At 52.0% G+C, this 15,087-nt stretch overlaps 1 protein-coding gene across 6 annotated transcripts in view; it reads left to right on the plus strand.

The window, feature by feature from the left end:
• The window catches only part of BICDL1 (BICD family like cargo adaptor 1), a 101,879-nt gene extending 88,453 nt beyond the window's left edge, over positions 1-13,426 (plus strand). For 2 of the 6 annotated variants that reach the window (XM_072802761.1, XM_072802763.1), the window contains 3 exons: positions 5,059-5,189; positions 10,135-10,255; positions 13,127-13,426. In XM_072802761.1, the coding sequence (XP_072658862.1) occupies positions 5,059-5,189; positions 10,135-10,255; positions 13,127-13,285 (411 nt within the window). In that variant the 3' untranslated portion in view covers positions 13,286-13,426. Of the gene's footprint in view, positions 1-4,245; positions 4,394-5,058; positions 5,191-5,349; positions 5,512-10,134; positions 10,256-11,107; positions 11,217-11,779; positions 11,983-13,126 lie in introns of those variants that run through there. The other 4 variants (XR_012019325.1, XM_072802762.1, XR_012019326.1 and 1 more) reach the window with 4 other exon arrangements.
• The last annotated feature ends 1,661 nt before the right edge of the window (positions 13,427-15,087 follow it).

Consider the following 15,087-nt stretch of genomic DNA (forward strand, 5'->3'; position numbering starts at 1 on the left):
ATGTTGTTGAGAGCTGTCGCTGGTCTCTGGCCAAGCCCCAAAGAATGGCATTGTCATGCCTAGAACCTAAGTCCTTCAGGTGGTCGTTCAGCCAGACTTAGCACAGGTCTTCAAACTGTAAGAATAAAAACTGGAAAAAGTGGTTCTAAAAGTTCTTTGGGTTAATAAAAGTGTTATTTACTTTAAAGCCTATTTAAATTTTTGTGGGGGTGCTTCTGCTTATCAGCTCCTTGAGGTCGGCTGGTTTGTTTGCTTCTCAGAGTAGCAGAACTAGAAATAGCAGGGTCGTTACTCAGAAACACGAGCAAGGCACAGGTTGCTGAGGGCCTGGACCCAGCTCTTTCGGAGCCTTTCTCCACCAGGGGATGCTCCTTAAAAGTTCAACTGATAAGTGGTTTCTGCCATTTCCTGTGGATTCCCCCTCCAATAGCTCATCAGGCAGATAGTTATGCTCAGTCCCATGGGGGATAGGACTGTGCCTCTTCAGCAGGTCCTCTCTGCCCAGAAGCTTTGTCAAAGCAACAGCTCTCTCAGCCAAACTCCATCCATCCAAAAGCATCCCGTGACAGGAACACACTGACCTCCCAGGGCAGGGGTTAGGATGCAGATTGAATCGCAGAATGCCAGTGGAGACGTGGTGGCTGTCAGAGCGGGCACAGCACTCCTTGTGCAATTAGTATGGCAGCTCTTGAGCACTGCCCTCCACTGCCCTAGACCCTGAGATGCTCAGGAGTGGCTTGACTATGCCCTGTGCTCCCCAGCTTCTAGAATTGTGAGGAGGGGGCTCACACCAGCTCTGTATCCTGGTGGGGCTGGGGATGAGGTGGACAGAGCCCAGACAAGGTTATGTGAAACCAAAGTCCCAGCAGACAGCTCCAAGACTAAGAGGAAACCTCATCCAAGGGATGATCCTCCAAGCCCACTGCTTTCCTACCCAAGAGTGTTATTTTTTCTCCTGGAAACTGAGCCAGAAGTAAAAGGTGGGGGACCTAGAACGTGAAGTGACCAGACCCTCAGAAACCTATCCAGATTTTTATTTTATTTTTTTTTTATTTTTTAAAAAGATTTTATTTATTTATTCATGAGAGACACAGAGAGAGAGAGGCAGAGACACAGGCAGAGCGAGAAGTAGGCTCTATGCAGGGAGCCCGACGCGGGACTCGACACCGGGTCTCCAGGATCACGCCCTGAGCCAAAGGTGGCGCTAAACCACTGAGCCACCTGGGCTGCCCTATCCAGATTTTTAAATAAAAGAGCACTCAGGTTTAATTTTAACTGATAATTATTTTGAGACAAGAATCTGTAACTAGACCTGAGGACTACCCCACACCCTTGTACCATGGAGAGCTCCCTACCCCCTCTCTGCATTCTCCACAGCTTTGCAGGCTCCTGTTCCCTCCTGATCAGGGTTTACTGGGATCTGGAGCAACAGCTGGGAGGCAAGGAGGATGTTCAGAGCAATCGGAAAACCAGTTATCTATGGAGCCTCTCCACCAGTTCCCAAGCCAGCAAGCCAGGCTGTGGGAGATGCAGTGAGAAACAGTCCCAGGCCTGGGACTCCTGGGTGGCTCAGTTGATTAAGTGGCTGACTCTTGATTTTGCCTCAGGTCATTATCTCAGGGTCCTGGAATCGAGCCCTACATCGGGCTCTTTGCTCAGCAGGGAGTCAGCTTGAGATTCTCTCCCCTCACCCTCCCTGCTGCTGCGTATATGCTGGCTCTTTCTCTCTCTCTCTTTTTTTTTTTCAAATCAACCAATCAGTCTTAAAAAACAGTCCCAGTCCTGTGTTGGGCTCCTTGATAGGGCTTGACTGGAGCACTAGCCAGTTATTCCAGAGGAGCATGAAAACACAGTGGAGCATGTACTGGGGACATGGAAGGCCTTGGCTGATGACCTCTTGGTGACCCCTCCTGTGTGAAACTCACTGTATTTTTTTTCCTTGCATCTTAGCCACTGCCCTACTTCAGACCTTCATTCTATCACACCATGGCTTTGGTCATCACGTCCCCCACCCACTTACCCTCCACATGATTTGGGTTGATTTTCATGAAGCACAGCTTGAGCTCTCTTACAAATTCTGGACTGACTTCCTATCAGCAAGTGGTGGGAAGCCGCCAGCTCCCATGGCCCCACAGTCTGACTGCATACTGACCATGTAGCCTTCTTCCTTATTGTTTGCATCTCCCCTTCTTGGCTTTCACCAACTGAAAGGGTTGCATCTCCCCTCCTTGCCTATGAAAGGGCATGACACACACACCCTGTGCTTCCCCCCATCTGGGCCTTTTCTCCAGCCCTTCGCCTCTACCCAGAAGACTTTCCCTGGCCACCTGCACATATCAGCCCTACTCATCCTTCAGGTTTCACTTCCTCCTTCCAACTCCTGATCCCCTTCCTCCTGGAGCCCCTGGCCCTGCTGGGTCATGGTTACTATCCTCACTCACATCTCATCTTCTCAGTTAACACTTAGACCGCGCCCCCCCATGAGGACAGGCTCGAGGTTTGGCTTCTCTTTGCCTTTTCCTATAGCATCTGGCACAGGCCTTACCAAGTAGGCACAAAAATAATTACCAAACAAAAGGGCAGATAAAGCCCTAGATATATGACTTCAGCATGTTTTCTTAGATCCTATTCATTCTCAAGAACACCTACTTTGTGTAGGAAAAGTGGATTTAGGGGTGGCTGCAACCTAAGTCCCTGTATAAACAAGCCAGGTCAGTCCTCATGATAGCCATCAGTAGGTCCACACAGGTTCAGAGAAAAGAGAGGAGTAGAGCTTGCCACCAAGTGCCAGGCATTGAGCTAGGTCCTTCGAGTCATCTGCCTCATTTGATCCTCACAACAACTTGATGGTGGAAACTAGTTATTTTGATTCCTGCTTTCTATGAAAAGTTTGTGCAGCTCAAAGAAGGTAAGTTCCCTGCTACTTCTAAGGCAGATAGCTGATGGTCTCTACCTTGACCACATTTTCCAGACTAAAGCACAAAATTCTTGTTGAGTTTTTTCGGGAGCATATTAAATGTCGGCATTTCCTCTATTGCATGTAGTTTTCTCTATAGCTTACTCAGCTGGCAAAACCCTTGTCTGGAGCATAGCCAGCCCAACGTCACATTAGGGCTTACTTGGTTGGAGGAGGTCTGGTTTTCTGATATTTCCTGGGTCTTGAGTTTCTGGCCTACCAGGCTCCAGAACCTACTAGTAAGTAGGGTGAGGCTGGGTTTCTCACCTGCTGCCTGCTTGCCTCAGGACCAGCTCCACCCTGTGGCCTCTGCAGGCACCCCAGCATGCTCTTCCCTATAGCTTGTAGCCCTGCTCACCGCAGCTGTCGCCACCATGAAAGCACAGAGCACTGGGTCCTAATGTTTCCTACAAGGCACCTAAGTGTTCTAAGATACAAAGAATATCAGTCCCAGGAGGCACGTAATGTTTCCTACGAGGCGCCAAAATCCATGGCCCACAGTAAGAACATACTGTCCTGTACACCTCTTCATTGCTGGGTGTCCCCTGATTTCTTCCCGAGCGCCTCTTCCCCAGGAGCTGGCAACTCTGCCATCTCAGTCCAAGGAGTCCAAAGCATCTTCAGGGAAGCTCGATCTTCAGCCTTGTTCCTGGGGTTTTTGTACCATTTCAATCCATCTGAAGATGTTTAAGCCTGGGACTTGAGAAGGGGGCGGGGAGTACACTGGAGGGTGGTATCTGTCTCCTTGTGGGAGGGCTGGACCGGTATAGATGAATCCTCTCTTGGAAAAATGTCCAAGTATGTGTAATATTTAACAAGAGGGCAGAGCCAGTCTGACTCCCAGTCTGAGCCTATTGACTGAGAGCTCCCACCCTTCCATTCATTCAAATATTTACTGAAAGTTCTACCAAGCTGGGTTTCTGGTTACAAACAAAAACTCTCTCTGCTTAACTTAAGAAGACAGAGACTATATTGAAATTAAATCTGATACCTGACAGAATCAATAGGAAGGCTGGGGAACTGAACTCTAAAACAGGAAGGAGCCATAGGAAGTGGGGGCCACAGAAACAATATGCTGTCACTGTAATAATTTCCCCCTGGCCTGTGGCTTTGCTGAATCCTCAAGAATATCAGTCCCAGGTAGGGGTGTGTGACTGGCACATCTAGGTTACCTGTCCATGCCTGTGTGCCTAGGAAAGGACATGTCTCTCCCCTTTGGACTTCCTTAGTGAGAGAGCATCCCCTATCTCCCACCAAAATTCCTGAAACCAAGAATGTCCTCCAAATAGGAAAGGATTTGGGATGATGACTGGCCAAAAGAAGACCACTGTCTACTGCATAAGCGTTTGGGGATTAAGCATTATACAGTCAGGCTCTGAGATGCACAGATGAATAGAGCATGCTTCCTGCCATTGCAGAACTCTAGGTGTACAGAGGGTAAGTTGTGGTCACTGAGGGAGCCACTAGGAAGGGCACCTTACCACCAAAGGATGACTCCCAATGAATGGGCTGTGGGACCACTCACGAGGCGTGGACCACAGAAAAGTGAAAGATGATGTCTCATAGGTGTCTAAATTTCATATGGCTTTGACCAGGGAAGCTGAATTACAGGTTGCATCATGTACTGCTACAGAAATGGGAGCCAGGTCCCAGGCTTTGCTTTGGGGTCCAGCCAGGGCCCTGTGGATAGCAGTATTCCAGGTTGAGTGGAAGGTGGCTGGAAACAAAACTTGAGTCCCTACCCTTAAACGTGTGTTTCAGAGCCCTGATGCATGTGGGGTCTTCATTAGCTCCCTGGGAATGCCTTGAAGTGGAAGCAGTGGTGTGGCGTGCCACATACAAGGGGGACCAGCCCCCGTGGCTGCTGTCCAGGGCTGACTTTCATCCCCTACCCTCACCCCTACCTGACCCCTGGCCAGTGGGCTCCAGCCCAGCATGTGGCATCTTTTCTCCAGAAGAGGTGGATGTCTTTCAGAGCCAGGGGCCCCAGGAAGCTACAAGCACCCATCTGGAGCTGCTTGTTTCTTTCTGCCTCTTCGAGAGCAACACCCCAGGCCAGCAGCAGTGGTGTCCCCACATTCATCCCTGTGGTCCCCTGTCAGGTAACACTGCTGAGTGTGGAGATGACTGCACTGAAGGAGGAGAGAGACCGACTCAGAGTGACATCTGAGGACCAGGAGCCAAAGGAGCAGCTTCAGAAGGCCATCCGGGACCGCGATGAGGCCATTGCAAAGTGAGTGGGCATAGCTTGCTAAATTTTACTTTAATCACAAGCAACAGGAGTATATGCTCAGTTTTAAAAGTAAGATTATACAGAAGAAGACAAAAGTGAAAGGGTTTCCCTGCTACCCATACCCACCCTCACCCCCAGTCTCATTCTTCTCCCCATACAGATACTACTGTGGAAAGTCGTGTGTGTCTCTTGCAGATCTTTTTCCTATGCGTGTGCAGGTGTGCATGCAATAGTTTCAGCTTTTTAAGTATCAATAGTACGTATCCTGTACATGTAGCTTTGTATCTTAGCTTTTCAATTTCATTATATAGATCGACCTCAACCTCTTTATTTTTAGTGTTTTTTAGGGGAGTTGTTATTTTTATTATGGGCATATTCAAGCATACACAAAAGTAGAAAAAAAATAAGATTAATCCCTACCTACCTGTGTTTTAGTTCTATCCCTAATCAGCATATGGCCTACTGTTTCATCTGTATCCCACCTGCTTTGTCCCCCTCCCCACTGGATTCTATGGAAGCAAATCATAAGATACCTCCTCATCTCATCTGGTATAGATTCTACTAGAAAAAGACTCTTTCTGGAAAACACGCAAGCACAATACAGTGGTCACACTTGAAAAAACTTACACTAATTTCTTAATATCATCTAGTAACCAACTGGCCCATAAATGTGTTTTTATGATTGATTAGAATCAGACTCCAAAATCCACATACCCCATTTAGTTAATATGTATGTAAATCCCCCTCCATCTTTTTTTCATACTGCATTTATTTATTGAAGAAACTGATCATTCATCTTCTAGAATTTTCCTGCATTCTGGGTTTGATGCATCCTTAGAGAGTCATTCAGCAGTTTTTCTCTATCACCTTATATTCCCAACAAACTGGGTCATATCTTAATGTTTTGGGTTTTCTTCAGAGAAGAAATGCATTCTCTCACATTAAAAAAAATTTGGACATGCGTAGGCAAAAATATACTTCCATATTCCCCATCCCCCTCTAAATGATTTCTTTATCTTTCTTTATCTAAATGATTTCTAAATGCATCCAATCTACCCTCTTCACTGTGAGGAGATAAAATGTACTGCAAATGTGTCTGCTCATTGCACTTTGCAACACATTTATAACGTCTGTGTCACTTCACTGCTGACAAAACATTTCATCTTTTAATCCTTCCATCCACAACAAGAAGTAAAAAATTTTTAATCCCAATTTTTACAGATGAGGAAACTGAGGTACTTTCCCCCATTCCACAGCTAGTGGTGATCACTGGCCTCCACCTTTCAGGTCTCTTGACCCGGTCCCCACATCCTTTCCTCTTACCACACAGGCTGCTTGTGAGCAAACTAAAAGCCCACTTGAAACAAATTGTAAATAGATACTATATACCTTTTTAAAAAGTAATAGGACACATTTTAATTTCTGACTTTAAAAATTCCTCACTCCTTCCCCCTCCTCACCTGCACACATACTTGTCTGCTCCCTTCTGTTCTCTCTAATCATTTCATCATCTGCACTACTTAGTTTTACCTTTGGGTCCCTTTTCCAGTCTGGCCAGGACCTTCTGTGAGGCTGGCTGACAATTTCCAGTTCATTTAGGAAGTATACACTGAGGTTCACAAACCTGTGTGTCTCTGCCACTGGATTCCTGGTGAATATTTGATTCAGTAGCAAATACATGAATAGCAGTATAATATTTTGGAGTGGGAGCATACTTTCATGAATAACAAAGGGTGAAATTGTGTCATACAATTAGGGAATAAGATAATAAAATTAAGGTGCTAATTGTGGAAGCCTGTTGGGAATAAAAAGAATGAAGTTAGAAGTAGGGAATGGCTAGTCCCCTTCTCTTGGCTGGACAAGCATAAAAGAGTTGAACATCAAGCTCTGACTGTAATCTGCCATCAGCATGGGAGGTGGGAGATACAACCAGAGAAGTACCAGGGTGCAGGAGAGAAGAAACAAGTTGTCTAGTCCCTTCCCTTAAAATAAGTGGAACCTAGCTCTGACATGTAAGCCAGCAAGTCTCCATGAAACCTTGAAATGCATGCTGTCAGCTTCTGCCAGAGGAGGCCCAGTGAACCTCCTGGCGTCTGACCCAGCTGATGAGCAGATTCACCTGCCCAACTGGAGTACCCAGGGAGGATTCTGCAGTGAGGCCCTGTCCTTCATGGACCCTACATAAGGCTGGCCCTGAGGGAGGGCATTAGATCACTCCAGGAGGAGAGCTCTTACTCTGTCCCTTAGAAATTAAACTGGTGGTATAAAGAATTGAGACCGCAGTCCTAAAGAATCACTTAAATTGTGTAGGACCTTATGAGTTTTACAAGATGCTTTCATAGCCATCATCTCTGATTCTCCATCCTGACTGCACTTTAGAATCATCTGGGGAATGCCCTAGATGCCAGGGCCCTCTCCAGAACAATTCAATCTGAATCTCCTCGTTTGGGGCTACTTTTAAAAAGTGTCCCCCTGGCAGGGCAGCCCAGGTGGCTCAGCGGTTTAGTGCCGCCTTCAGCCTAGGGTGTAATCCTGGCAACCTGGCATCAAGTCCCACGTCCGGCTCCCTGCATGGAGCCTGCTTCTCCCTCTACCTGTGTCTCTGCCTGTGTGTGTGTGTCTCATGCATAAATAAATAACATCTTTAAAAAAATAAAAATAAAAAGTGTCCCCCTACCCCACTCCCTGATTCTAGTGTGCAGTCAGTAGTGAGAACCCTCAAAAATAACTTCTCTCTGTCCCTGGGCTGCAAAAACCTTAAGGTGTTTTTATCTGACACAGTAGTGAGTTCCAGAGAACTTAAGTAAAAATTTTATATCCTTGCAGGTACAGGGCCCTCACCGAAAATATCTGGGGCTAGCAGTCTGCCTCACAAAAACAAAAAGGCAGTTACTAGCGGTTTCATTTTAATAAGGAATTCTTCAAAAAAAATACATATATATATAAGGAATTCTACTAGCCCTTTGAGACATTACTTTTTAAAATTACGATTAATAGATCGATCAGCGGCCTCTGCGGCTTAGCTCTCCTGGTCCAGGGTTTCCCATGAATTAAGCACCGAGATTCCCCGGTGAGCAGCCTTTCTCTGGGGTACAGTCCGAGGCTGGGAAACGGAGGTCGCCAAGACCGCCCCGCTTCGGGGGTTTCCGGAAGGAAGGGGACCCCCTGCGAGCCCAGCCACGCCCCTGCGCCCGGAGGCCTCCGTCACCACATCCCGGGCTCTCCCAGCTTCTGTGGCGCCACCTGCCGGGAGACGCCCAGCTGCTCCCGAGGCCGAGGCCGCCGCCGTCGTCTCCAGCGTGGGGGGGGGGGGGGGGGGCTGCGTTCGCCGGACCGCGGGGGTGGCGGCCGGGCGTCCATGGCAACCGGCGCTGCGCGAGGGGTTCCGCGGTGCGCCGCCAGCCAATGGCAGCGGGCGTGACAGGCAGCCTGGGGCGTGTGAGACGCCGGCGCCCATTGGGTGGCCTCTGCTCCTGTGCCCCAGCCGCAGTGCGGCGGGCTGAGCCGGTGCTGCGAGCCGTCCGGGCGCCGTCCGGAGGCCCCGAGGTGTCAGGGGAGGGGACTCCCTGACCCCCGGACGTGAGGCCGGAGAGGAAGCGCCGGCCCGGCCGCGGCCCGACTGCTTTAACCAGCTGCCCCGCCTCCCGGCCGCGCTTAGCGCTTAGCTCGCTGCAGCCGAGGCCTCTGTGGGCGGGGCCCCGCCGCCCGTGGATGCGCCCGCGGGCCGCCGCCGGGCTTGAGGCGTGCGTGCCCTGCCCTTGCAGACGCAAAAGGTGGTCGCTGAGGGGGACTAAGTAATGCCCATTTTGGCATTTGGGCAACCAGTGCCGCCTTGACAGAAGCTGCTCAGTCTCTCACACTTTTTATTCCCATTCCCCCACTCCTGAAAAAAAATTAATTTTCTTTTGCATTGAAGGACCGTGATTTATCAATGTTGGAAAAGGCAAACCCAGTAGTATATGAAACATTAAAATGTGAAAATACAAAATGCAAAAGTAGGGATCCCTGGGTGGCGCAGCGGTTTAGCGCCTGCCTTCGGCCCAGGGCGTGATCCTGGAGACCCGGGATCGAATCCCACGTTGGGCTCCCGGTGCATGGAGCCTGCTTCTCCCTCTGCCTGTGTCTCTGCCTCTCTCTCTCTCTCTCTCTGTGACTATCATTAAAAAAAAAAAAAAAGGGGGCAAAAGTATGGGGGAATCCCATCAACGATCATCATCCAGAGATAGCCAAGCAGAGCTTGTTGTGTATGACCTTTAAATACCCTCCGGCAGTTTGTCTTTTACAGAGCTGGTGTCCTACCAGACCTTGTCTTGTGATGCGTTCCCCACTCAGCAATACATAATATCTCCCCGTTGTGAGTGACTATTCAGTGTCATGGTTGTTACTGGAGACTGTGCCCCATCACATAATTTACCACCAGTGTCCTAAATTGTGGGCGACTATGATTAGCTAAGCTTTGATCATCACCTCTGTGTGGCTACTTTGCACACCTGTGTACCATTAGGACAGATCCCCGATCCCTTTAGAGGGGGGTTGCTAGTGAAAAGAAGGGGACCAGGAGGACATGGTCCCTACCTCCCGTGGGAACTGGCGTGTTGGGAAAGGAATAGCAGCTCTTTAGTGCCTTGTGAGGCCTTTGAGGTCCTCTGGGTTCCAGTCCTCCTCTATCCTTGTTTCTGAGCCCCCTCTTCGTCTGGAACATGGGGAGGACAGATAGTCCCTTCACTACACGTTGTTAACACCGGTTAAGGAAATGGATGTGAGCCCATGCTGTGGACTTTCCAGCTCTCTGCAAGTAACATCCTAGTTACTGTCACAGTTCCTATTTGTTTTGAGTTTGGTCAGAGCCTGTTTCCTCATCCTGTGGACTCCAGGTGCCCCAGGTAGAGAATCACATGCCTCTGGCACGAGGCATCCACGCTCACCCTGACCGGTCTATTTTCAGGAAGAATGCTGTGGAGCTGGAACTCGCCAAGTGCAAGATGGATATGATGTCTCTGAACAGCCAGTTGCTGGATGCCATTCAGCAGAAACTGAACCTCTCGCAGCAGCTTGAGGCTTGGCAGGTAAGGAGAGCTCTGAGACCCAGGGTGAGGGAAGACAAGACTGTGGCAGCAGTCTCTGAACCCAGGCAGAGTGTAAAGAGAGTTTATTACGAGAGGGTCCCATGCCAGTGGGTGAGTAGTAACCCGCCTTCACCTGGTGAAATTCAGAGGTTGTGCTCCCTCAGCCCCCAGGGAAGAATGCCTGAGGGTGCTGTCCAGAGCGGTGAGCCCCGGGCTCTGCCGCTTAGAGCTGCAGTGCCCTCCAGGTTTGGAGCAGGCGCTGCCTTCAGCTGGTCATCTCAGCTTTGTTTCAATTAGCTGGAAAGAAACATCTGTTAACACAAAGGGCCCAGGAAGCCCTATATGGCAGGACAAAAATTTGCAGCTGGGGGTGTCTGTAGTTCCACAGTCCCTGGGTTGCCAGCAGCTACTGCCCTTCCCATTCTCGAAGGCCAGCTTCCTTTCTCCAAAGAGCACTACCCGGGGGAAAATGAGTCAATGTGTCCTCTCTAGGACCACCATTTTCAAAATCCCTCTGCCTAGGCCGCCCCATCCCCAGCACAGCTCCCCACTGGGCCAGGGCTGTACTTTTTGTTAGTGAAGTTCACATCGTACAATTTCAGGATATGGGTGTAGCCATTCATGTCTCTCCCCACGCAATCCTAAGCAGACAGATGAAAAGCCCTCCACTGGCGGGCAGGTTAGCGGTGACCGTTCCTCCAAGGGCCCTGCCGGCCTGGCTGCAGGAGCACTTGTGTGTGTCGTCCCCTCAGCCTCAGGGAGATGGTTCCTGGCTCCTCAGCTCCTGCCCTACCACCAGCTGGTCAATCCCTGGCTTACCGCCCGTTCTTCTCTCTTCTCTCCCGGCTACAGTTTGCTTCCTCAGGGCTTTTTACTATCTGGCTCCTTTGGTTTCTGATCTAGTGGCCTTTCTCAGTTCCCGTATCAACAGCTTTAGTTGTACACCCCTCCTGCCTTTGAGGTGAGATCGAGCCCCTATTCCACCTACCCTGTCCCCTGCTGCCATCACCCCCGCCTTCCTGTGGCCCACCACGTTGTGTGTGCCGGCGTCCGGCGTCATCTCTGTGCAGTGTGCCATGCCATCACCCGCAGCCCCCCTCCCGTCACCGCCACGTCCAGTGGGCGTGCAGCACGGAGGCCAGGGCTTGATAGGCCGACCCGTTTCTGACTGGCTAAGCCCTGGTCTCTTGGTGCTGTCTTCTCATGAATGGGCTGTTTTGCCCACAGAAGTACTGGCTGGTGTAGAATTATAAGCGGTTCACGTGTGTGTGTGTCTGAAGTTCTAAGGTGATCTAGTTTGTGGGATTGCCTTAATGAATTTTAAAGTATAAAAAGGTACAGTTTGCAATGTGCCAGAAAAAGCATGGGTGCTCTGAAAGGGTTTCTTTCTGAAGGACCCTATAACATTCCTAGTGTTCCATGTAACTGATGTTATTGAGCATGTCCTGAGTGCGGGGTGCTGTGCCCAGAATTTGCCACTGGGACACCAGAGGTAGAGAGCATGTCTCCCATTTCTGTGAGTAGGAGGAAGGCACTGGAAAGAAGTGGAGTGTGAGGAAAGAGGAGAGGAAGCCAGGAGAGCAGGACATGAACGAGGGGAGGAGCAAGAGGCCCATACTCGCTTCTTGCTACCTGGTGCAGGGTAAGGAAAGTCCCTTTGTTTCACACTGAAACCTACAGAGTGGCAGGAGCGTGGGTGTGAGTGCAAGAGGTGATGGACGGGGGGCGGGCGCCAGCCCCACTTCCTGCCTTGTCAAGCATGCGGCTGCCCAGAGCTCAGCCACTGTCCCGCACTCAAGCAGGACACGATCAGCTGACACACCCCAGGGTTCAGCCAAGGTTTGGTATCTTCACCAGGGCATCCAGAGCCCACTGAGTTTAGGGGTAAAGGAATCCGGCAGATGCGTGTTCCGTTCCTGCTGATGTTAACTAGACAGGGCCGTTTCTATTTCTACAGCAGTAGCTTTCATCCTTTGTCAGCGGCAGAAGGCCTTTGCCGAGTGGAGTCTTGTGCAGAATTGGAATCTAACAACTAGAAGGGAGAGTGGGTGGAGCTGCTGTCTAGAAGCCCCTCTGTGGGGTAAAAGCTGCTGTGCTGTAAGGCAGTCGGGGTGAGGGAGGCATTTTCTAGGCAACTTTAACAAATTGGGGAAAAGTGCTACCCCAGTGAGGAAGGCAAGGATATGGGCCTAAGCAGGAGGAAGGCAGACCCTTAGCTAGTGACGCCCGTGGCCTGTGCCACAGGTGGGACCATGCCCGGGGAGGCCTGCAGCGTGTGGTTGGTTGTGGGCAAGGGCCGCACCAAGGGAACCGTGTCCTGGCCACGTGGGGCTGCTGGTGGTACCTGGGCATCAGCGGTGCAGCCTGGTAGAACTTCAAGGGGGCAAGGAGGCCGGAAAGGCCCCCTGAGGCTGACCCTTTGGACTAGAGAGCTGGCAAGCAGAGGTGGCCCTGGGGCCTGGGGAGGGACGCGAGGGAAAGGCACACCCAGCCCCAAGGGATGGAGGAGGCAGGACGGAGGAGGCCAGTCACAAGCAAGGCCCGAGTAGAGACAGGGAATTATCAGCTTCGGCCCCAAGCCTGCCCCTCTCTGGGCAGGGATAGGGATAGACCACTGGCAGGGTCAGCCAAGGAGCTCATGCTAGTAAGGAGAAGCCCCATGCCCTGAGGATACGGAGGTGTCGGTGGCTCCTGTGTGGCTCCCTTGTGTCCGGGCATCGTGTCTACACTCGCTTTCTCGCTCGGGCTGACCTGGCTGCAGCCATTCAGTCATCTCATCCCATCCCATCCTCATCTGGCATCCCCCTGACATTTGCTGCCCTTGGCACCAGGTCAGAGCCCTGCTCAGCCCCTCTGCTCTGCCCCCCGCAGGATGACATGCACAGGGTCATTGACCGGCAGCTGATGGACACCCACCTGAAGGAACAGAGCCGGCCTGCTGCCCTCTCCGGGGCCCAGGGCATGGGACGCGGGGACGAGCCCAGCACCACTGAAGGCAAGAGGCTCTTCTCATTCTTCAGGAAAATTTAGGTCGGGAGGAGTCAGGCCAGCAAGGATGGGTGGACTAGAGGTGACTGAAGCAGGGTGCGTGCAAGGGCTCATCGCGCCATGCTGGCACACGAGGGCTCCCCTGGGCCGGCTCAGCGGCCGCACTGCCCACCCACACCAGAGCCGAGTCGTCCGGAAGGGCCCACTCAGCCTCTGAAGGTTGCCCTTGACAGAGGGACGGGCAGGAGCCCTGTCCCCACTGCCAGGCCATGCCTAGCCCGGGCTCCCCGACGGATCGCTGTTGAGTGGGGCTCAGGCTGCCTCCAGCGCGGCCCCTCGGTTGGGCTCTGCAGCTCAGACGCGGTGGATCGCAGCCCACCCCGCCCACGCCTCAGCGGCTCCCGCGTCCAGTCCCAGGCACTGCTGCCCTCCTGTTTTGGAATACGGGGAACAGAAGGAATGGAGGCCGTTCTCTGCATGCCTCAGGAGGCTGTCGCGGCCCCCAGCTAGCCTGAGCTGCGGGGGCCTGGTCCTCTGGGACACCGGCCCGAGGCTGAGCCTCTAACTCTCCCCCAGGCTCTGGCCCAGGGAGTAAGGCGAGGCAGCTCCTCACCCTTGTGCATGCACCTCTGCCCGGAGCGCCTGTGCGGCAGGAGGCCCAGCCTGCAGGGGCCTGATGGCTAGGGCCGTTCTCTTGCATTTAACCACGACGGGCTCTACCGGGGCTTGGCTGTCGCCGTCCCAAGCTCAGGAGGAAGAAGGGCCCTGCCCTGGCCGCCCCTGTTCTCCCTCCCTGGCCTTCAGGCCAGCCGGTGTTTTCATGGGCCCTCTGCAGGCTTTAGCCATCTAGTCCTTTCCCCTTCATGGGGCCAGAGCTGGGAGGGGGGTCTCCTCCTCTTCCCACCGCCCCCTGCTCCCCTCCACATACAAGTTCTTGGCTCAGCCAAGCAAGTCCAGGCCACAGAACAGCCCCAGAGGGGTCTGCAGTTGGCCACCTCCACCTCAAGGGCAGCATTGGCACCAGAGGGCGGATGCCACCAGATACTGCCCACCAGGCCTGCAGAAGGATGAATCCTGCAACCTGCTGCTTCTGCTCCTTCCTCAGCAGCCATTCCACCCTCTCTGCTGAGGCCCCAACTCAGAGGCACCCCCGGGCTGAGCCAGCCCGAAAGCTGCTTTACAAAGGATCATCTCCCTCCCTCCCAAGGGAAAAAGCACAGCAGGGATGAGCGGAAAGAATGTACCTATAGATATGTACATACCACAGTGCTGTAATTTTGTATGTAGCAATCATGTAAATACGTGTATGGATTTTATAATATACATATTATATATAAATCTATAAAGGCATATTTTTAGAAAAACAGCGCACCACTGCTTCTTTTGAAAATAGTCTAAGAATAAAATGAATTTCTACAGAGCCTCCCGCCTCAATCATTGGGTACCCAGAGGGCTCGTATGGGCAGAATGCAGCGCACATCTCTGAGCCACCACCAGCTGGCTACGAAGCGGCAGCAGTAGTAAGGCCTCCATGCGTTGGGAGGTCACTCCTATCTTGGTACCAGTGAGTGGACTCCGCCAGGAAGGGGCACCTCCCCTGGACGGTGCAGGCATCCTGTCCAGGACAGCTCTTAGGGGACGGCCTCCACACCCACCCTGGCCCTGGGCGCCCTGCCAGGGCCACAGCTGCCCAGCTACAGGCCAGCCCTGCCAGTGCCGCTCCCCAAGCTTGAGCAGGCCCCACAGCTTGGCAGACTTTGAGCCAGAAAGAAATCACTGCAGGCAAAGCTTCCACTGCATCCTTCCGGGCATGCAGAGAATAAACACGGCGCTTCCCCCTGGCA

Source organism: Canis lupus, chromosome 27 (assembly GCF_048164855.1).
Source record: "Canis lupus baileyi chromosome 27, mCanLup2.hap1, whole genome shotgun sequence".
Classification (NCBI taxonomy): Eukaryota; Metazoa; Chordata; class Mammalia; order Carnivora; family Canidae; genus Canis; species Canis lupus.